Raw genomic sequence first — 21,779 nt, 5'->3', positions numbered from 1 at the left:
TGATATAGTTTTTCAACCCATGAAACTAGGCTCTAAATCTTGAGACCGCCCATTTCTTTTGGCCTTTTCCCTTTTCTTGCTCCTTCCACCCCTTGTCAGGCCTGAAGAGACTTAGAGTTTTTCAACTTGGTGAATGTTTACTTGTGGATCCCTATGTGGTAGCTTCCTAACCTTGTTTGACATGTGACGACCACAAGCTTTCAGTTGGAAGCTTGTGAACTTAGCCTTAGTTGCTCATGGTCCTTTTTTTTTGTGAGAAGGAGGAACGCACTCTTTCACGGATTTTGTTTGTGGGGGGTTGGGGGGAGCTAGAATAGGTGCTCTTCTTGTGACTCTTAGAGAGGTCGATTGTTGGACGCCTGGTGGAATAGAAGTGATGATTCAGTATCTGCACACACTTTCTCACTCTACCTTTCATTGCCAAGCCTTTTGATCCAGAAAAGCACTAGTGAATGCTATTGGCTCAGCTCTTGCCAGCTCACAAACACCATCGATGGTATTTCTGACCTATCGGTGAGCTAGTGGGTTAGAAATACCACCACTCTACTCTAACCAACCACCAGTGGTACATCTTAAAAATTGTGGGAACAGCCCCATAAAACTTGCATCATGGGAGGAGAAGGGTGCTACATTCTGAACCACCCAACTATTGTCCCCACCCTTAGGTCCAATTTTAGGTATGAATATGCCAATTAATTTAAAGATGATAAGAATCAGACATTAAGGTTTCACGAAGAAGTAAATGCCAAGTGACAATGCTTAAATTTGTAAGTGTTAATTAATCTCATTGAGATCACTGATGATGAATACATTGTATGGGATGTTTGTGAAAGACACAATGGCTCACGCCTACATGAACTAAATCTTGCAGTGCCAACTCCAACCAATGGAGAGGAGAATTGCAACCCCCATTTTCCATGTGAACATCCTCCTAGCTCTACCTACTTCCTATCAAAATTGCCCAGATCATCAATACTTCAATGCGAAAGTCCTGTGGGTAAAGGTTGCATTTGTTGTCACGTGCTCTCAAAAGCGTGAACCAAAAGCCCACTGTCCACTTCCGTGAGAACAGCCTCTAGGCTCAAGGTTGTATGCAGTGCTCGAAAAAAACTATTTTCTCAAAAATTGGAAAACTTTGATATATAAAATTAAGAAATTATCAATGAAGAGTTTTTTTTATTTAATTGGAAGGTATTTGTACTATATTCCCTCAAATTTTGCAAGTATTGGCACTTTCAAGTTTGCAAGTATTTTTTAAAATTTGAAGGTGATATTACACTAAACCTGGGTTTTTTTGAGCACTGGTTTTATGATGTGCGTTACATTTAAATTGCAGTGAACGGTGAATAATAATCGAGCAATGACCCCTTGCAAGTTTCAATTTTGCAAGTTTTGAATGTATAATAGGAACTTGGAAGTTAGAAGGCTACTTTCAATTTGAAGGCCATAACTAGCTTGAGCTTCAAAAGTTAACTAAGTTTATATATTTTAATCTCTAAAATTTAGGGAAAAATATTGGCTTTTTTTTGCAATGTTACCCTATTTTTAAGAGGCAGGTTTGAAGGGTATGCCCTATGAAGGCTTGAAATTTCAGCACTGGCCGCTCTACATGCATTAGCAGGCTAGTAGTTTGCATCAACAGTTAGCAGGAGGGCAAGGGGTAGTTCTGAATCCTGATCATTTCTTACTGGTTCATATCAATGCTTACAAAAAATGTTTTTAATTTAGAGGTAAAAAACCTCCATCACAGACTAGTTTTTAATATCATATCTATTGCCAAATGCCTGATGCCTCTTCTACCTCTAAAAATTCCAAGCTCTCAATTGATTGCATCTACAAGAAAAGTGTCTCCATAAATATTTTTTTAAATTCACAAGAAAAAATCTTTTGGAAGAAAATTTGTAGTAAGGCTTCGAAAAACTACCCAAATCAACACTCCAACACATTTGATCTCTTGCAAGCAAGCAGCATAAGTTCCAGCAAATTAATTAATTTGCATTTAATCGTGCCCCCCCCTATTGAGATGAGATAAACCATTATCATTATTAGATAATTAATGAGCAGCTCATTATTAAATATAATAAGGTCGAAACCTCACTACTAAGATTTCGACCTTAGGGTGCTCTCTTCTTTGCCTATTAGAATTAATTAATAGGAAAAAAATTGTGAGGGGATAATGCATGGGGTACCTACCCCATGCATTATGCCACTCCATAAACCCTAATCGCCCCGTTCCTTGTGCCTCCCTAATCACCGTATTAATCAGTTTACCTGCATCCTCTCCATATTTAACCCCATCGTTAATTCAATCTGCACTACACCCCCATATAATCAACAACGTTGTGTCCAAATTAAAGAAAGCCATGCTTTGACACCTCACCATGCAGCTGTCTAATAATACATAATCGTGCCCTTTGTTACTACTGCAATTCTACATGTTGAACCTTGCCGCCTCTATTACGCACTGCAAGCACTTCTACTGCGTGAGGTTCCCCCTGCACTAATACACTGCATATAGTAAGCCTGCAGTGTCATTTGCCGATATGTTACAGAAGAGCGACGCCGATGCTCTCTGTTGCAGCATGCCCAGCGCCTTGTCTATCGATTACGCTTGATTCATCGTATCAAGTGGAAGAGGGAAGTAGAGCGAACTTGCATTTCTGTAACAGACTTCCTTGAGAAAGACATAAAGGTTTTCCAATGAAGAAATTAATCTCATTCGAAATTGGCTATATATATATATATATATATATATATATATATATATATATATATATATATATATATATGGCACCAAAATTTTGGTTTGCTATTAATTAATTAATGGGCCAGCATAAACCTTTGAACAAAAGAATTAAAGCTGTGATAACCTTAGACGAAAATCTAGTGCCTTCTAGATTCATCGGCGGATGCCGACTTTCGAGTTGTATAAAAGGTGCTTGAGCTGGAGATGGAGGGGAGGCTAGCGTGGAATAAGAGGGAGGGAGAGGGACGAGAACTTAGAAGAGGCTAGGGCGAGGGGGAGAGGGAAAGGGATGTGGAGGCGAGGGCTCGCTATTAGGAATGCGAGGGAGGGTGGTCGAGGTGAGTTGGACAAGGGTACGCAAAGGTTAATTAATTAATTAACTTTATCCCATTAATTAATTAATGGCATCTTTATATATATATAAGAGGCCAAACGTTTGCCCTCCGCATGGCAAACTTTTTAGGCCTCTTTAGGCTTCCATTTGCATGCCACGTGGAGGCTTCACCGACCGCTGCCTAGAGTTACTACACCATCTGCACTACGCTCTACAGGCGTCGCCTCTGCTAGAGCTCCCCACGTTGAAGGAAGGAGGTTTGGCCGCCACCTCCATCAGCTGTGCGCCGATTTAATCTGCATGGGCCTTACCACATCGTCGTTCAAATTTCTCTCCCGCTCCTCGACCTTGAGGTGTCCTGGTTTGGCCTTCTCTCCCACTCCTCGACCTTGAGCTCTCCAGGTTTGTTCTCTGCATGTTACACCTGCATATTTAATTTCCTCTCTCTCTCTCTCTCTCTCTCTCTCTCTCTCTCTCTCTCTCTCGCGTGAACGGTGTGCATGCTCTATGTGTGCGTGATTTATTGAGAAAACGGTGCATGGGCTTGCATGCAGATTGTGAATCGCGCTCCTCAGCCTTCAACACCTCAGCTGGTAAAGTTCCCTCTCTCTCTCTCTCTCTCCCTCTCTCTCTCTCTCTCTCTCTCTCTCTCTCTCTCTCTCTCTCTCTCTCTCTCTCTCAGCCCGTGCTCTCTAATCAATTTTTTTTTTTGTAGGATACGGTGGCTAAGCCTTCTCACACTGTGCTGGGAGACTCTCTCTCTCTCTCTCTCTCTCTCTCTCTCTCTCTCTCATCTTTTTTGTTTTTCTGCAAGGTATTAGAGACCGGCATGTCCCTCCTCTAGTCTGCTGGGTAGCGTGGCCGCGTATTGCCCATCGTGCCGCCTACTGTTGGTTGGTCCTCTCGACAACCAACAGTGTGTCAAGAGTATTTGGTCTGGTGGGTGGCCTTTTTTATCTTTGTCGTGCTCTCTGTTCATGCTCTGAGCGTTGTGCACGTTGTGCTTACTGTTCATGCGACCACTTTCATGTGGTTGCTCTGGTCGTTGTGCACGCTTGCATGCACGTTGTGCTTACTGTTCATGTGGCCGCTTTGGCCATCGTGCTCGCTTGCATACATGTCATGCTCGATTCGATTGGGGAGAGAGAGAGAGAGAGAGAGAGAGAGAGAGAGAGAGAGAGAGAGAGAGAGAGAGAGAGAAGAAGAAGAAGAAGAAGAAGAAGAAGAAGATTCTTTTTTTATTGCTATTCATATGCAAGTGACATCTAATGACACTTAAATAAAACCTTAATTATTTTTATTATTTTCTTATAAATATACAAGTGTGTGTGTGTGTGTGTGTGTGTGTGTGTGAGAGAGAGAGAGAGAGAGAGAGAGAGAGAGAGAGAGAGAGTATTATCATGTGTGTGTGTGTGTGTGTGTGTGTGAGAGAGAGAGAGAGAGAGAGAGAGAGAGAGAGAGAGAGAGAGAGAGAGAAGTTATTTAAAGTTTATTAAAATGTTTTTTTAATGCCATAATATGGATGTTTATCAAAATGTGTGTGTGTGTGTGTGTGTGTGTGTGAGAGAGAGAGAGAGAGAGAGAGAGAGAGGGAGAGAGAGAGAGTGTTTGGAAGTATCGTGTGTGTATGTGAGAGAGAGAGAGAGAGAGTGTGTGTGTATGTGTGTGTGTATTTGGAAGTATCATGTGTGTGTGTGTGTGTGTGTGTGTGTGAGAGAGAGAGAGAGAGAGAGAGAGAGAGAGAGAGAGAGTAAAGAATATTAAAGTTTTTTAAAATGCCATATTATGAAATTTTATGAATATATGGGAGCTAGGGACCATGGGGCCATCATGGGCTTCAAATATAAGGCTTATCCCTACTTACCCGTGAGAGCGTTTTTTTTTTCAATTGTTTGGAATTAGAAAGTAAGAAAAAAACACACTTGTGCATGTAATCGCTTCGCAATGAGGGCTTGAACCCGTGATCTTGGGACTCTAGAGCAACCTCTCTCTCTATACTGCACTGATTTGTGATCGACAAATAAGAATATTCTTGCTCGTGAGAGACGGGTCAAGCCACTAGTAGAGTGGATATAAGGGGGTGGTATTTTTGGAATTTCAAAGGTGCAACGACACTATACTTGGGTGCTCGAAAAGCAGAGGTGACAGCATGCTGCATGGGCGGTAGTGGATGATGGCGAATCATTCCTTTTTTGATCACGAGTCATGCTGCATGCGGTTGCTTGAGCATGGTTGACATTGACAACATCCGTTACAGGTTGCGTGCTACTTGAACTAGGAATTCGAACGCGACAGCACGAAATAGGGGAGGATGATGATGACAGTGGTGGTCATGATGATTCCCTGGATGCGTGGATGCCAATATCCCATTCAAAAGTCCCGGGAGCAACTAGGTAGTGTAACTAGTAACGAATCTCATCATATCCTTCGCACGCTTCCACACAAGGTTGGTTGTTCGCTCGCGCACAACGACCGGGTTCCGCCACGACTGACAGAAGAGTCACGGAACCGGGTCAAAAATGTCGGCCGTCCGTCGCTACGGCCCAATGGTCCTCATATTCTGCCGGCCGGCAGCAAATAAAGACCTGACGTAGCCAGGAGCAGTAGGACGTTTGGCCTGGCCCGGGGACGGGCGTCGGCCGGCCGCCGGTGATGGGCAATGCAATCTTCCTCGGGCGGCGTTAGTTTCAGCGGACTTCTGAAAGAGGCATGGCCCATTGGCGAAGCCCCACTTTTTCATTCACTACTGTGACGTCCTTGCTTCGAGTCTCGGTCACAAACTGACTGAGGGCTATGACGGAGGAGGGAAAGGCCGTCAAGAGGCGACGGGTGACCGGCAGAGGCCGGGAGCCCCCTTTCTACCGGAAAGGCCGCCTTTCCCAATCATCAAGGACGGGGTCGCCACATCAGCCGCTGCAATGTATATTCACGATGAGGTGGAGACAAGTAGATGGCGGCCCTTCGCCCCCAACATGTGGGCAGCCAAGAAGTGCCCTGTGCACTCTTGAATGGGCGTACCCCATTACACACCAACTGCCCATGCTGCGTTATTAAAAAAAAGACTGCCCATGCATGGGCGTCCCTTTTCCCTTCCTCAACGTGCATCTCAACTTTAGCTTGCGTATACATACAACATGTAAAGAGCCTGAGTCATTGCATGCCCTCCCAATCTGGTGCTCAACACATATGATACAAGTGCAAGTGCTCCTACTGTCTTACTATAATATGGAAGAATGAATTGGTAATCAATGATCACTTACCCGTAACTTACAAGATGCTCCCAAACTTCATCAATACCCTGCAAAATCAATTTCCATCCATACAAATAGAGAGTTGGGGACTTGAACCCCATCACCACAGTGACTACGGCTACACTCTGCTCTCTTCGAGAGGAGGGGAGGGGATGAACTACATTTATCTTACCCCCTCATAAAAAAGAATGAGAATTAGTAGGCATATGAAATTTAAAAACCAAATAAACATCCTAATTAAATAATCCAAAAGATATTTGGGAGATATTTAATAAAGCCAAAATATGATGTCTTAGAGAAAAACAAAATACCAACATTGTGTCCAAAGTCATAACATCCAAGTGCTGTTTCATCCCTACTCACTATTGTCACTCTCATCAATGAGTCATGATCACCAAATACAATTCTCACATTTGTTCTTTCTCTCTCTCTCTTTATACATAACTCTAGCAAGATTGTCTCTCCTTGCAGCGCCCCAGGGATGAATCAGGTGGTGCTGTTTCTGATGATTGTACCCTCTGCACAACCGATGAGGTATCAATTTGCACCAAAGCTGTAACCTCAGCAAGACCCACTTGCAGCCCATTCTGAATGATTGGATCCAAAGCCAATGCATCATTGTTTGCTCTCTCCACCTCCGCTTGTGCCTCTCGAACCTAGCCCTCATCAAATGAATCTCCATGCACAATGCACATGTTATGAAGGACCAAACAAGTGCTAACCATCTTTGGCACATTCTGCAATAACATGTCACATCTCTTCAATAAAATACGAAAGCGAGCTTTTAGCAATCCAAAAGCCCGCTCCACAGGCATCCGTGAACTAGATTGAATGTAGTTCCAAAAGTACTGCTCAGGGGATAATCCATCCTTACTTCCTTTAAATGGAGGAAGCATCCAAAACCTTGCAAGGTAAGCACAATCACCAAGTAAACAATAATTGCCTAAGCTGTTTGATTCACACCTCTGACCTAGATCACTTCTTTGGAATACATTCCAATCATGCATAGAACCTGCCCAACCAATGTCATAATCCCAAACCAAGTAGTTAGAAGCAACGGTCATCAGCAAAATTATAGAATGAAACCCCTTTCGATTAAAGTAGTCCTCATGGTGCACATGAGGGGCAATAATTGGAACATGGCTACCATTCACTGCACCAATAACAAACGGAATACCATGTATTGCTTGAAATCCTTTAGCCATGATACACATTCTATAAGAAGAAGGCCATTTAATGTACAGGTCATGAAGACCTGATGTGGAGATTGCATAACAAAACTCTAGAATGATCTTCTAGCATGAAGACGTGAGAATTAACTCGTCTTCCATCCCCTGCAATACATGGAAGAATGGCTAAATTCCTATGATTACATAACATTAGTGTGTTTACATGTTAAAACTTGAAATTAGCTAAAAACTTGATGGCAAATTCACTTACACAGTAAACATGTTAAAACACCATAATTTGCAGAGATAACAGTGAAATCACTTCTTTTTAAAACTTTTCACTACATCCAAAAGGCCAGTCACAGTTGAAGGAAGCTGGCCAAGCATTTGCAACTTTTGGACTTCTGCTGCCTTGCGATCCGCAAGAGAGTCTTTGTGCTGATCTGCCATGACTTTGGCCGTGTTGGCCATGTCAAGAAGGGATTCCTCAATCTTCCGATCTTTTTCGTGGTCGCAGATTGGGGACATTGCTCTGGGGCGCTTCTATTTTCATATGGGATTGTGTGCCCTCTCCTTCATGTACTTTCCCAACTGTGGGCCGTCGGTGTTACCACCCACAACTGAAGCATGGGTGAATCTAACCACGTTTGCTCGATTGTGCATGTACTCATCAATGATATCAAACCATTGACATGTTACCTTACAATCATTTCCAGAGATCGAATTATGGGCCTTGTCCTTCTTGTAGTATGTATACACATGACCCCATTTCTTTTTGCAACCTTCAGTCTTTGTCACACTCTGGGAATAGCCTTGCAAGTTGAGTGGCAACTTTAGACCATAGATCAACCCCTTGCTTATGAGTTTTTCCAAACTCATCATGCATTGAGCCCCGAATGTGAATGAGCTAAACAACCCATGCATCCTTCCAACCTCCCTTTTCCGTGTTTGTTGATCTACATTGGTCTTTGGCGTAGAGGCCTTTCTACATCTCTTGGTCACAGAGGCTTTGTTGGAAACTTCAACCTCGTGCACCTCTACATCATCTGATTGTTGGACTCTATGTTTTACTGGAAGTTTTTTGGAGCAGAAACCCCATCCACATCACTTTTCCCTTCCGGAGTCAAAGATGAGATGTCTATCTCTGCTTGTGAGGGTTGCGGACTTTGATGCAAAGACTACTAGCCGATTGGGTTGGGCCGTTGGTATGGTGTAAATGCAAACGGTGAACCACCAAAAGCATACAAAGGAAAGTAGGATGCCTGAGAATATTGGGAGTATAAGGGTATGTACTCGCTGTCTTGCGAGTTCTGGGAATCCATTGGGGGATTACTGGAATGTCAAAATAAAGGGGTCAATTAGATGCTGGTCAAGTAGCCTACAAAGTATTAAAGCAAGAGCACTACACCCATGGCAGAGCCACATAATGCATAACACATAATCAAGCTACATAACACATAATTTATCACTCTAATGAAGCTGTACCTTCACTGTAGAGCCACATAATGCAGAGCCCATGCATTAGTGGTGCGCTGGGCCAATGAGGGACAACGTCATGCATAACACATAATCAAGCTACATAACACACAATTTATCACTCTAATCAAGCTGTACCTTCACTGCACAAAACATTGCAGGCTCTATTTTGTTATCTTGGATTGCATGCTATTTTTACATGTTGCAGAAAAAACAGCATGCAATCACAAAAAATAGAGAGCAGATGTTGCTTGTATTGTAGCAAGAAGTATGGAATGTATTGTAGTAGTGAGTGCGAGGGGAAAAATGTGTGTGTGATCAAAGTATTAAAAGCAAGAGCACTACACATTGATGAGCACCCATGGCAGAGCCACATAAGTGGTCTGAAAAGGGCCAATGAGGGATAGCATGCAACAAAAACAGCATCAAATGGGTTTCAAAGCTTTGATGCTGCATACATGGTGCACTGTGGGCCAATGAGGGACAGCATGCAAAAACAAAGAGCAGAAAATACACATAAGCAGAACATGCAGCAAAAACAGATAAGCATGGAGCAAAAAATAATGAGCAGCATCAAGTTTTAACATGTAAATACATCAATTTGATTCAAAGACCTCAATTTTTTATACTCTCTGCATATCTTATTTTGTAAAAAAATGCATTAAAAAAACAGCATGCAGAGAGCAAAAAATATAGATAAGCAGAACATGCAGCATGTTTATGATGTAGAAAATACAAAAACAGCATGCAGAGATGTTGATTTGCAGAAAATACAGAGAGCTCGCCAAAAAAAAAACACAAGCTTATCACATAAATCGAACTGCAGAAGAAACACAGGCTTACCTCGAGATGTTGATTTGCAAAAGAAACGCAGAGATGTTCATGCTGGAAATCGTCTCGGTCTGCAGCGATTTTTATCCTTGCTCTTTGGCGGGAAGCCCAGCAGCGATTTTTATCCTTGCTCTTTGGCGGGAAGCCCAGCAACGAAGACACACCAATCCACAGGATTGGGTGGAGGGAGTTGCGCCCAAGTTTGGGCAGCCAAGTCCCGCTGCCCACGCACAGGCAAAATGCGGGCATGGCGTGGAGGCCAGCGTGGCTTGGCGAAGAGGGGGAGACATGGCGGTGTGTAAAGACGGGTTGCATGGCGGTGTCCCTCATTGGCCCAGCGCACCACACTTGCATGGACACCACGGGGTCTGTAAAGGGCCTTAGTTTCTGCCTCTGATAATGACAGGCAATTGCAGCAAATTCTGACCACCACTCAGCACTCCAGAATTTAATGAGATCGATGGTGACACGGCTCACATTTTGATGCACCCACATCGGCTCGAGCTGGAAATTCAGAAAAGTAAGGCCCCTTGATTGGACGGCCCTGATCCCCCCTCTAACGACCTCCGCCCTTGACGGGTGGGAGTCGGCACTGGTGACTAGCAGTCTCGGGAGTCGAACTTCCAACTTCCAAGTACTCGGGAAAAAAGTAATTTCAACCAATAAAACATATGAAAATTTTATTCCTTAAAATAAGGGCTACTCAAAATCTCAGCCAATTTTTTAAATAAATTTTGTCTTGTAAAAATACACTAGAATGTCGATTATTTCGAGGCTCGAGCTTTGGTGGGAGCTTAGAGAGCGGATGCTGAGTGATGTTGTACGGACTCCAAGTTCTAACTCTTTGAGCTGATTGTCGAAATGCTGATCAAATTTTTAATAACCAGAGATCTAGACTCTCCAAAAACCAATGCTCCAAAAATAAGTTATAGGTGAAAAATTTCCATCTCACAAAATTGCAAGTAGTTTTTGAATATTTTATGAATTTAAAAATTATTATTACTAAAAAAATTAAACCGTTTAGTCTCAAAATTTGAGGGTATTTTATGATTTTTGAAGCCGCACCCAGGTTTGAGCATTGGTCTAGATTAGAACTAGTTTAAATCTTCTCAAATTTATAGGGAACGAAAAAATAGTTCTCCAAATTTTTGAAATTTAGTTATATGGATATAAAATTATGAAGAAAATGTTTGTTCCAAACTATAGTTTCTCTTCAACACATCGCGTGTTAGTGTAACAATTGAATAGAGTTCGAGAGTCTCTAAGTTGTGCCTTAGCACTATCTACCACGAGGTCTTAAAGACCCTTGTTAGGTTAAATCAATGGATAGCATTGATCTAAATCGTGACGCCTTTTTTGGACCATCGAATAAAGTAAACTTGGACAAGTAAACTATGTCGGTGTATCACGAAGTAATATAATGGCTTGAAACCACACGGCTCCATTACTCGAAGGTATAGCGTAGTGGATAGGTGTTCCCATTGGTGACCCTCAGCACCATCTACCACTTGGTCTTAAAGACCCTTGTCAAGTGAGATCAATGGATGGCATTGATCTAAATCGCAATGCCTTTTTTGGGATGTGGGATAAAGTAAACTCGAACAAGTAAACTACGTTCGCGAAGTAATATGATGGCTTGAAACCACATGGTTCCATTGCTTGAAGGTATAGTGTTGTAGATAGGTGTTTCCAATGGTGACCCAAGGTCTCAAGTTCAAATCACTTGCTTGAAGGTATAGTGTAGTAGATAGGTGTTCCCAATGGTGACCCAAGGTCTCGAGTTCAAATCCTGTTTTATACATAACATCTTGCTCTAAATTTTTCCAAGTCCTAAACCCAAATTCACTCTCACACCCGATGATGTAAACTACAAAATAAACTATGATTTACCGAGTAAACTAAGAAGTAACATATGCCCGCTTAGTAAACTAAGAAGTAAACTATGCCCACTTAGTAAACTACAAAGTAAACTAGGAAGTAAACTATGATCGCTTAGTAAACTATAAAGTAAACTAAGATGGAATTTTTCAATTTACTTTGTAGTTTATTGGACGTAGTTTACTTGTTTGAGTTAACTTGTCTGAGTTTACTTTATCTGACAGCCCAAAAAAGTCGTCAGCGATTTAGATCAATGCCATCCATTGATCTCACCTGACAAGGATCTTTAAGACCCCATGGTAGATAGTGCTGAGGAATGGTGACCCAAGCTCTCGAGTTTAAAACCTCTTTTGCACATAATTTCTTGCTCTAAATTTTTCTAAGTCACAAACCCAAATTCATCCTCACCCCATACACTACAAAGTAAACTATGATTTGCCGAGTAACTAGGACGGACGTAAACTATGCTTGCTTACTAAACTATAAAGTAAACTAAGATAGAAATTTTCCAATTTACTCAACGTAGTTTACTTGTTCGGGTTTACTTTATTCGTGGTGGCCTTAAAAAAGCGTCACAATTTAGATCAATTCCATCCATTGATCTCACCTGACAAGGGTCTTTAAGACCTTGTGGTGGTAAACAATGCTAAGGAAGTTCAAATCTCCCTTGTGTGAGCGATGGCACTTCTGTGTGTGGGTGATAACATATGTACTTTACTTTCAAGCTAAGATTTTTTTTAAAAGGGGAAAAAGGAAAAAAGAAAAGGATTTGTGTAAAGGCTACCTCCTCTCTTGCCAAGAACAGTAGGGGTAGTAGGAGTAAGAAATTAGCTAGAAGAAGGTTTTCCTTCTTTTAAAGAAATTTTAATGAAAGGTTCTTAGTCTTTGCAAAAAGAAAGGTATTAGCTGAGATTGAGGGTTTGGGAAAAGACGGGTTCGCTTCACCTTGGGGCATGTTGAACTTTTGAAAATCCGCCTCATTTTCTTGAACTTTTGAAAGTTCGCGTCATCTTGTCCAAAATTGCTCTTCAACACATGGTGAGAAGGATTCATGTCATCTGAACACTGGCATCATGTCATCTGAACACTTGGCATTTATATGAAAGAAAATTATCTTAAAAAAGAGATTTGACAAGGCAACCTTGTTTTTCGCTGTCTTAAATCGCTGTGAACACTAAACAGCTCTTGAAATTCAAGAATTAGGCTTAAAAAATATATAGTTTCCGGAACGCTACGGGCCCGGCCGAGCTTACCAGCTTAGAAGCGGCACGTTGCCACGCCTCATTACTGACCACTGCCAACTGACTACATGGTCAACATCACCGGTCATGCAAAATTGATAGTTGCCACCACCAGCATTTGCAACCTGCGGTCCCCCCCCTCCCCCCTTAACTTATTTCAATTAGTAAAGAGCATTGTCATGCGCCAAAAGCGACATTCCATAAACACTGAACAATGCCAGAATTTATCGAGGTTTAACTGCTACCCTCTTCAGCTTTCTCCGTCACTGCCCGTCTTCCTACAATTACCTTTCTTTTGCCGGATCAATGGACTCCGACACCTCCCCTGGCCCTCACCCCGCCCCAAAATCAACAATCCGCGGGTGTATCAAGACCACCTCCGGGCCCTGGATCGTGCGCCGGCCAAACACCGGCAAGGCCGGCGCGGCCGCCTCTGTCCTGCGCTTGCCCTCTGCTCGAGAGCGAGAGGATAACAAGAGGCGTGAGCGAAAGCGGCGTGCCGTGGCCGCAAAAATCTTTGCCGGATTGCGGGCTAACGGCAACTACCACTTGCCGAAGCACGCGGATCACAACGAAGTCCTCAAGGCGCTGTGCAATGAGGCTGGCTGGCAGGTTGAGGACGACGGGACTATTTACCGGAAGGTAAGGCCAGTTCTTCAACTTACTGCTTGTTTTAACTGTTGTTTTCCATTAAAGAATGCCACACTGTGGGAATATCAATTTCTGTAGTCCATCGTGCTCTCCTTTCAGAGTACCGTTTGAAACGGAAGTTTTCGTCTGTTCGCCTTGTCAGAATTTCCGTGAAAGGAGCGGTGAAGGTGACGGAGGAGAAGCGGCTGTGACAGCAATGGAGGTGAGTCCGTCGTCGTCATGCACTCAGAACGGCAGTACTGCTAGCGATAAACAGCAGTATTGGACATCTCCGGCAGCGTATGGCCGCAGCACGAGCAGTACTCCGGCAAGCTCTCCGATTCGCACTTTAAACTGTAGCAGCTTGCCGGGTGCAATCTTCGACAGCTACAAGTACGCGGCTACAGCTGCTGCTAATGCTTTTGCACCAGAGACGCCTGCCAAACGGAATGAAGAGCAGGATCTGCTGTCCAAGTTAATATCGTTGTCGGATGCGTCCTTGGCGGGCTCTTACAACTCATCTTGCAAAATGAAGCTGGCGGAGCTTCCCAGAGAGGCGTCGATCTGCTGGTGGCAACAACAGGAGTCCGATCATCCGCAATATTATCAAGAGCAACGACGTCTTCCTTTGGAGCCTACTCCAACTTCCAGCGAATGCATATTCAGTGAGGCCACAAAGCAGCTAGAGCACGACAGCAGCAGCAGATCAACAAAACAGACTAAAAAACAGACTAAATTGTGGCGGCAGAAAAGAGACTCCTGCTCGTTTCTTCCTTTCGCTTACAGCGATCAAAGCAATAATGCAGATAGCAGCTTTGAGAAAGCTTCCGTTGAAGAGCTCATGCCTGTTGTAGATCACCACGGAGCTGCAGCATCGATCTATGACTCCAATCACCTTGAATTGATGTTTAACAAAGGTTATAGCAGCTCTCTGCCTTCAGCCAGCGCGGTGCGCCTAGCTTGCTGCGAGCCGATTCTACCTCATGTGGTGTTCGTAGAACAAAACTTACTTCAGCGCTCTACAAATTACATGGTTGATCATCATCCATGCTCCCCCAAATGCGATAAGCAAACAACAGGTCGTCATGTTTCACGTGGAACGCAGCTCCAAGCGGACGGCTTGTCGCTCACCCTCTGCACCTCTCCTCCCTTCCAGCCAGTGAAGCACAGCTCGTGAATTATGTGACAAGTTGATCACTTAGATTATCTGATCTAACACACTCATTCATTCCTCGTATGGTCTTCAAATCTCCATGCACTTCTAAATACTCATCATGCTTCTATGTCATCTACCGCTTCTCTGGTTGTAATTTGTAAATCCCTTGTTAGATTACTACGCTTTCTAGCCACCATGATTAATTGACTCGGCAAAGTCATCCCTAATTAGAGCTTCCATGTGGCTTTTTTGGCTAAAGTGTTACAATACATTGACAGCTCCGGAACTGCTTATATAAATTCATTTAAGAATATATGGTGTCAATTGCTGAGATTAACTATATAAAACCATAAGGTGTCAATTCCCAATCATTGTAATAAATAAGTTCTCCCGCTATAAGCCTTGCAGATTCCAAGGGTTATTGTGAGCAATATAGCGAGGCCATATACGTGGGCTGCCCTTATATTCTTCCCCTCATAATAATTGTTGACAATAGGTATTAATTTAGGTCAATCGTTATAATTGGATGTAAATCGCTCAAGTAATCCATTAAACATATAATCCTGCATGGTTTACATTTTCTTCCTTAGTAGCATCAATTAGGTTTACAAAATTTGATGAAGAAGAAGCTCTTCTAGGATAATCCCATTCATAGTGTCCCTTTTGTTGGCATCCATAGCAAGTAATGCGAGAAAGATCAAGAGGGCCACAAATTCTTACCATGTTTTCGGCATCTCTTTGCGCTAAAGGGGGTCCGCTTTCATGAGCTTGCAAGAGATCAAACTTCAACTAATCCATCCTTGCCGCTGTGAGTTGGGATACCAGTGTATGTCAAGCTTTATACCCAAGACTGGAGAAAGATACCTATTAATCAAACCTCGAAATGCATCTAGTTTGAGGACTGAGCTATAAGCAATGACATGGATGATCTACACATAAATCAATTTACAATAACATCAAGGAGATAGTTGAGAACATAAAGGAGATAGTTGAGGACATAAAGGAGATAGCCGAGGAGATAAAGTATACATACTTTAGTTACCTAGGTCCCTCTTCATAACGCTTATCGTCGTAACTCCTCACCATGGGACATGGATTCTAAACACCTAAAGGGATATTTTATAGCCTTGGGATTCAATTCAAATAAATTGGTTCCAATTACGACTAGAGTATAGCCCTTCTTCTTTGATTTTGCTACAGGCATGATCTGCCTATCTTTCTGCCAAGGCATAACCTTCCTTGTCTTTGATTTCCCTGCTTGAGGTTGCAAATGGGGCCAAGCACCTCTGCTTACTAAATCTTTAGGATGTTCTCTCTCCTTGTACCGGATCTGTAGGTTGCTCTCCATGCAATGATGGACAAGGGCAAGAGCCCATCATCCTCCCTCTTTGTCTACCAAGGCACAAGGGCAAAACCTTTCTTCTTTGTTTGCAAGGCGGCCACGGAATGACTCCCTCTACTTCTCCCCTTCTTCATTCTTGTAGCATAGACAACCAAGGCTCTCTACAGTAGATCGGTAAGACCAATAATCTCTCTTCCCTTCTTTGCATGCAGGCACAACACATCGATCTACCCCTTCTCTCTCTACACGCATGCAATTGTGCTTCTCTCTCTACATGTGAGCAATCATGCTTCTCTCTGTACATGTGAGCAATCATGCTTCTCTCTGTACACTTGAGCAAGCTTCTCACTCTAGACATGAGGCATGAAGCACAAGTCATGAATCGTGAAGCATGAGGTGTCAGTCAAAGTCATGAAGCGTAAGGCATGAATCATGAACCGTACTTCCCTGATGATTTGCCTTCTTCGATTGTCAATCTCACTTCTACGATCATGATCTCACACCTTTGATCATCGATTTTCGATCGTGGCGATTTCGCTTTTCAGACGATTCATCTTCTTTGATCATTGATCTTGGATCGTGGCGATCTGACTACTGGACGATTTAACTTCTCTGACGATTCATCTTCTTTGATCGTCGATCTTAGATTATAGTAATCTGACTATTGGATGATTCAACTTTTTAAACGATTCATCTTCTTTGATCGTCAATCTTGGATCGTGGCGATCTAACTACTCGACAATTTGACTTCTTTGATCGTCGATTCTACTTCTTAAATCGTAATTTGGTTTTACCAATCTCACATCTTGAATCATTTATTCTTCTTCTCAAATCGTGATTCGGCTTTACCGAGCGTGCTGCTGCACGGTCGGCTTGGCTAGTGTGCTTGTTTAAACTTTAGGCTTCTAGCTAGTTGATGTTGTGACGTGGCAGCGCACATAGGTGTTGTGGGGTCATATCTTTTTGAGCCACAAAAGTGTGTGCATGGTTCTCTTTAGGATTTGGCACCATGGTTGGCTCTTGTTTGATGGGAACAAGAATGGGTAGGGCCATTGTTCATGAGCAAGGTGTTGCCTCTTTTGATGCTCAAAGTCCACGAGCACTTCTGACTTTTTTGAAGGTAGTGTCGGCACATCAGTCTATGTGGAGACCACTACTCTCCATTTTCACTTAAGCTTTGGAGTTTACGAAGGCATGGCGTTGGGTTTCCACACCCACTTGGATTTGACGTTTAAGGGTATATTAAGTCACAGGTCTCTTTGATCTCGGCACCCAAATATGGTGGTCCAGGTCGTCAAAAGCTTGAGGGGGTTTGGGTCACGGGTCATAGGTGATCTCAGCACGTAGATGTGGGGGTTTCCTTCATAGAATCCTTGTGCTTCCATGAATGTTGATTTTTGGGGTGGTACTAGGTACTGAGGCCATCACCTAGATCTTTTTGGCTTCCGGGTTTGTGCGAACATCTATGTTTTTGGGACCCAAACGAACGGGTTCCCTTTGTAGAAGCCTTGGGCTTCTAGCAACTTGAGGGATCCAGCTAGTGGGTCTTGGGGTTTGGGTAGACAATTGTTGCATAGGACTTCCACTTGGTGGATCTCAGACTTCAAGCCAAATGGTGGCTCTGCGCGAGATCCTTGCATGGGCTTCATACTTCCCTTAGCCAAGGTACTCTTGGCTACCCATTCTTTCTTGGTGATCTCCTTGAAGGGTTACTGAGGTTGAGGTTAGGGAGGTGGTCTTTATTTTCGTGCCGCGACGAGATTTTGGATCTCCATAATAGTTTGAGGGGTTGGTCGACACACGAGCAAGGCGAGAGGTTTATTTAGTGTTAGTGGTTGCTGGAGGTGATGGCTTTGTAAGTGGAGGACAAGGCTGAGGATGTTGATAGGTTTGGGGTGGCCTCACCCACCAAGGGTATGGTGACCATTCGAAAGGGGATCTTGAGCATTGCGGTCCTTCTTTGCCAATTAATGATGCAATCCATGGCTAGCATCCATTTCTTCTCAGGATGATGCTCTCTTTCAATGTACCTGCACACAGCAAGGGTCACATAAAACTTACACGATGCAGGTTTAGGTCCAATTAGAAACTCCACGTCAAAATAACCGATTGTCATAGATTGGGCGTTATTTACCACGATAATGGTTACATCACAAGGTTTGAGCGGTGGGCGGCCTAATGAGGTCCATGTCTCCCAAGACAAAACATTATGGCTAGCCTTGGTGTCAAACCAAGGCTGGCCACATCGCTAAATGGTCTTCTTAGGGGAACCTCAGGTCAAGGTGAGAAGGTTCCACAATTGTTTGTGTTTTAGCTGTATATGGAGATCAGCTACATGTATAGAGATTTATACACTGGGGGTCTACGGCCTCTTTGGGTCTTTTTTTGTTGGGTGGCCGACTCGAGGTGTTTAGTAGACAATAGGCCATTATAACACATGCCATTATAGCATAAGTGTAAAAAAGAAATGCTTCCTCTTATCCTAAGGTATATAGCAATAATCTAAGTAAATAAATAGACCATTATAACACACAAAAAGAAATGCTTCCTCTTGTCCTAAGATATATAGAAATAATTTAAAAGAAATGCTTCTTCTTGTCTTAAGGTATATAACAATTAAATAAATAGAGAACTGGTTACTACATACATTCCTCTTGATTTTTCCTGTGTTGTGGAACACAACTTTGTTGCAACATTTCCATAGTTTCCAATAGAATTTATGCTAATCATGTCCCATATCCTGTTAGAAATAGAATTTCTTTGAGATTGATGTAATTAATATAAATTATGTGATTTATTGATTCTTTGTGTAGTTTTAAAAGGTGCAAACTTTTGGACAATCTTGGGACTCAAATCATAAACCAAAAGAATGTGAAAACTTTCTCCCACTTTCTATATTGCTAATTTGTGTCTCACTTACAATTTTATATGTTGGCTAGTTTTAGGGAGAACCTCTTTGGTCTTTTAGGTGGGTTATTAAATGGTATTGGACAACATATGAGAGTAAATGAGAGGGAAATTCAGTAAATGAGAGGGAAATTCAGTCTTACATAAAAACAAGAGAAGCATAACAAAAAGAGAGCTATTGCATACATAAGAAAATACCTAATGCATATATAAATAATTGTAAAGACTAAAAGAGTAAAAGGGTGTGGCAATGACACAAAAATCTCAAATGTGGAGACTTTCATCATTCTTGAAAAAGAGAGCATAAGCTCATATGTCACAAAGAAAAGTCCTCTTAGGCTAAGCCTCATTAGGGGGGAGATATGGACTCAAAAAGGGCCTCTCATAGTGTTATATGCACATTATGTGTGCATATACTAGGAGGCTAACCCACATTAGGCTTGTGAGCATGGGAGCATGGGAACAAGCTCTAGTGGAGCATGGGTTAGGACTAACCTTAAGGGTTAAGGTTAGGGTCAAGCATCCAAGGGTCACACATAGGAAATGGAGACCTAAGAGTCACTTGAGGGCTCTCCTATATAATAGGGGTATGGGCCACACTCAAGGGAGGCTAAGGCTGTGTTATCTTGATGTTCCATACCATCAAGAGGTATAACTCCAATCCAGCAGCATGTAGCTACAGTGTAAAATGGTAGGTGAGTAGATATAATCCTCTATATACAAGAGAACATCATATCATAACCTAGCCTCAAGATAACATAGCCTTAGCCTCCCTTGAGTGTGGCCCATGCCCCTATTATATAAGAGGGCCCTCAAGTGACTCTTGACTCTCCATTTCCCATGTGTGACCCTTGGATGCCTGACCCTAACCTTAACCCTTAAGGTTAGTCCTAACCCATGCTCCACTAGAGCTTGTTCCCATGCGCCCATGCTCACAAGCCTAATGTGGGTTAGCCTCCTAGTATATGCACACATAATGTGCATATAACACATAGGGAAATCATTAGTGAGCTTAGAAAGTGACTTTAGAGTCTAAAAAAGGGGGAGATGGATCCTCCCTACTTCTTATTGTATATTGACTCCTCCTACTTTTCAACTTGAATTTGCCAATATCCCATCCTCTACTTTTCCACTTGAAGTTACCAATATTCCGTCCCCTACTTTTCACCCTAGTTTTCCCCACACTATATCCTTCCTTATCCTCTTTTTGTGTGGTCTACCTAACTTTTTGTTATCAACTTTAATTATGTTTTGGTTTATTTAATTAGAGACTATTTGAATTTTTATTAGACTAGAGAAAACAAGCCTAATTGGCACATATATAAATCCCAAATCTACACATGGAAACAACCTCTTCATCCATGTAGGAATAGGGTTCATTCTAATTATACTCCATGTAGGAATTTAAAAAGGATTCAGTCTAATTATATAACTCAACACACTCCTCCACATGCCACATCCCTTAACATATCTCCACATACCTTAATATGTCTCCCACTTTTTTGCCTTATTGTAAAGGTTAATCTAAAAGTACATAACTAAGCAATGTAGGCATGGATTCCCACTTTTATTTTCACATCCCTATGTAGAACAACTATACCAAAGCATTCACTTTATATATATGTAACATAGCACCTTAAATATGCAGGGGTTTTTTAAAGTTGTGGGACATACACATCATACACATACAAGAAGAAATTCAATTAATGTAATTTATTTATGTGATACATATATGTGCATGACATACATGTCATACACATATATATATGTAGCACAGCACCTTACACATGGAGAGGTTTTTTAAGTTGTGGGACATACATGTCATACACATATAAGAAGGGATTCAATTAATGTAATTTATTTATGTGATTTTTTAGAGGGGGTTTTTAATTTAAAATCTAAATATGTATATTTATAAAAGAACATGTTAAGAAATGCCAAAATTTAAAAATAGGGATATTTTAAATGCGTGCATACATGCATGTGCTATATTGGTTTTTAAAAAGTGACCCCTTGACTTATTTGCAAAGTATACTATGATACTATAATGTGTGTACAACTCATGAGAAATCACACCATAACATTATTGGATGTGCAAGTGGTGGCTTTTATGATCAAGTTCTCCTTGAGAAGTGGAAGTAAGTAGAGTTGGATACAGAGTGCCAAAGTATTACACTAACAAGCTACCGAGGTTGAAAAGAAAAGGATCAAGCACCCTAAAGTAATCAGAGGTGGAAAACCAAAGGATCTATGACATCCATGGATAGCGAAAACACAGGTTCTGAACCACCCCCACCTAAGAGATTTGTTGGATAACCAGATGGCAAACAAAGAGCCATTGTTAGGTGGACACCCCATTGTTAGGTGGACACCCCATTGCACAATCATTTCATTTTGGATGTTGCAAGATTCTTAAACGAGCTTCCATATTATATAGCATTGCAAAGCCACCAAAATATATACATAATAAAGGTAATATTTTTGTGTGTCATAGTATCTCCCTTAGACCTGATTTGCTCCTTGTATTGTTATATTTTCGTCACATTGACTAGGTCTATGCATTGATGGCCTTAGACGTATGCCATTCACCCATATAGCTATGTTTGTTGAAATCTCTAATAAACTTAGTAGCTCATTTGATTTCCATAGTATAAAAATAATATTAAAACTAAACACGACATGTGTAGTAGAAAATCAAGGTATAAAATTAATAAAACATTAGTCAAAGGCAAAATAAAGGGCATAAACTATCCTAGGAAGGAAACTTCTTTTGGTGGATAGCCCAACCTTCAAGATAGTGTAGGTAAGGCCCACAATA

General features: G+C 42.0%; 1 protein-coding gene across 1 annotated transcript; it reads left to right on the top strand.

The window, feature by feature from the left end:
- Positions 1-13,199: 13,199 nt before the first annotated feature.
- Positions 13,200-14,936, top strand: LOC147638371 (uncharacterized). The gene is made up of 2 exons (XM_086795577.1): positions 13,200-13,568; positions 13,720-14,936. Exons 1-2 carry the CDS (start codon positions 13,233-13,235, stop codon positions 14,731-14,733), a joined length of 1,350 nt encoding a protein of 449 aa, XP_086651703.1. The 5' UTR covers positions 13,200-13,232; the 3' UTR covers positions 14,734-14,936.
- Positions 14,937-21,779: the final 6,843 nt, after the last annotated feature.

This window comes from Cibotium barometz, chromosome 5 (genome assembly GCF_041138505.1).
Source record: "Cibotium barometz isolate CiBa-2024 chromosome 5, ASM4113850v1, whole genome shotgun sequence".
NCBI lineage: Eukaryota > Viridiplantae > Streptophyta > Polypodiopsida > Cyatheales > Cibotiaceae > Cibotium > Cibotium barometz.
Note: the sequence above shows the minus strand (reverse complement) of the source record. Positions and strands in the feature narration are given on the sequence as shown.

What these genes read in the sequence shown, in the direction of transcription:
- LOC147638371 (XM_086795577.1), top strand. Translation starts at nt 13,233, where the DNA reads ATGGACTCCGACACCTCCCCTGGCCCTCACCCCGCCCCAAAATCAACA. An exon ending in ACGGGACTATTTACCGGAAG is followed by an intron (nt 13,569 to 13,719) that starts GTAAGGCCAGTT and finishes TCGCCTTGTCAG; the next exon opens with AATTTCCGTGAAAGGAGCGG.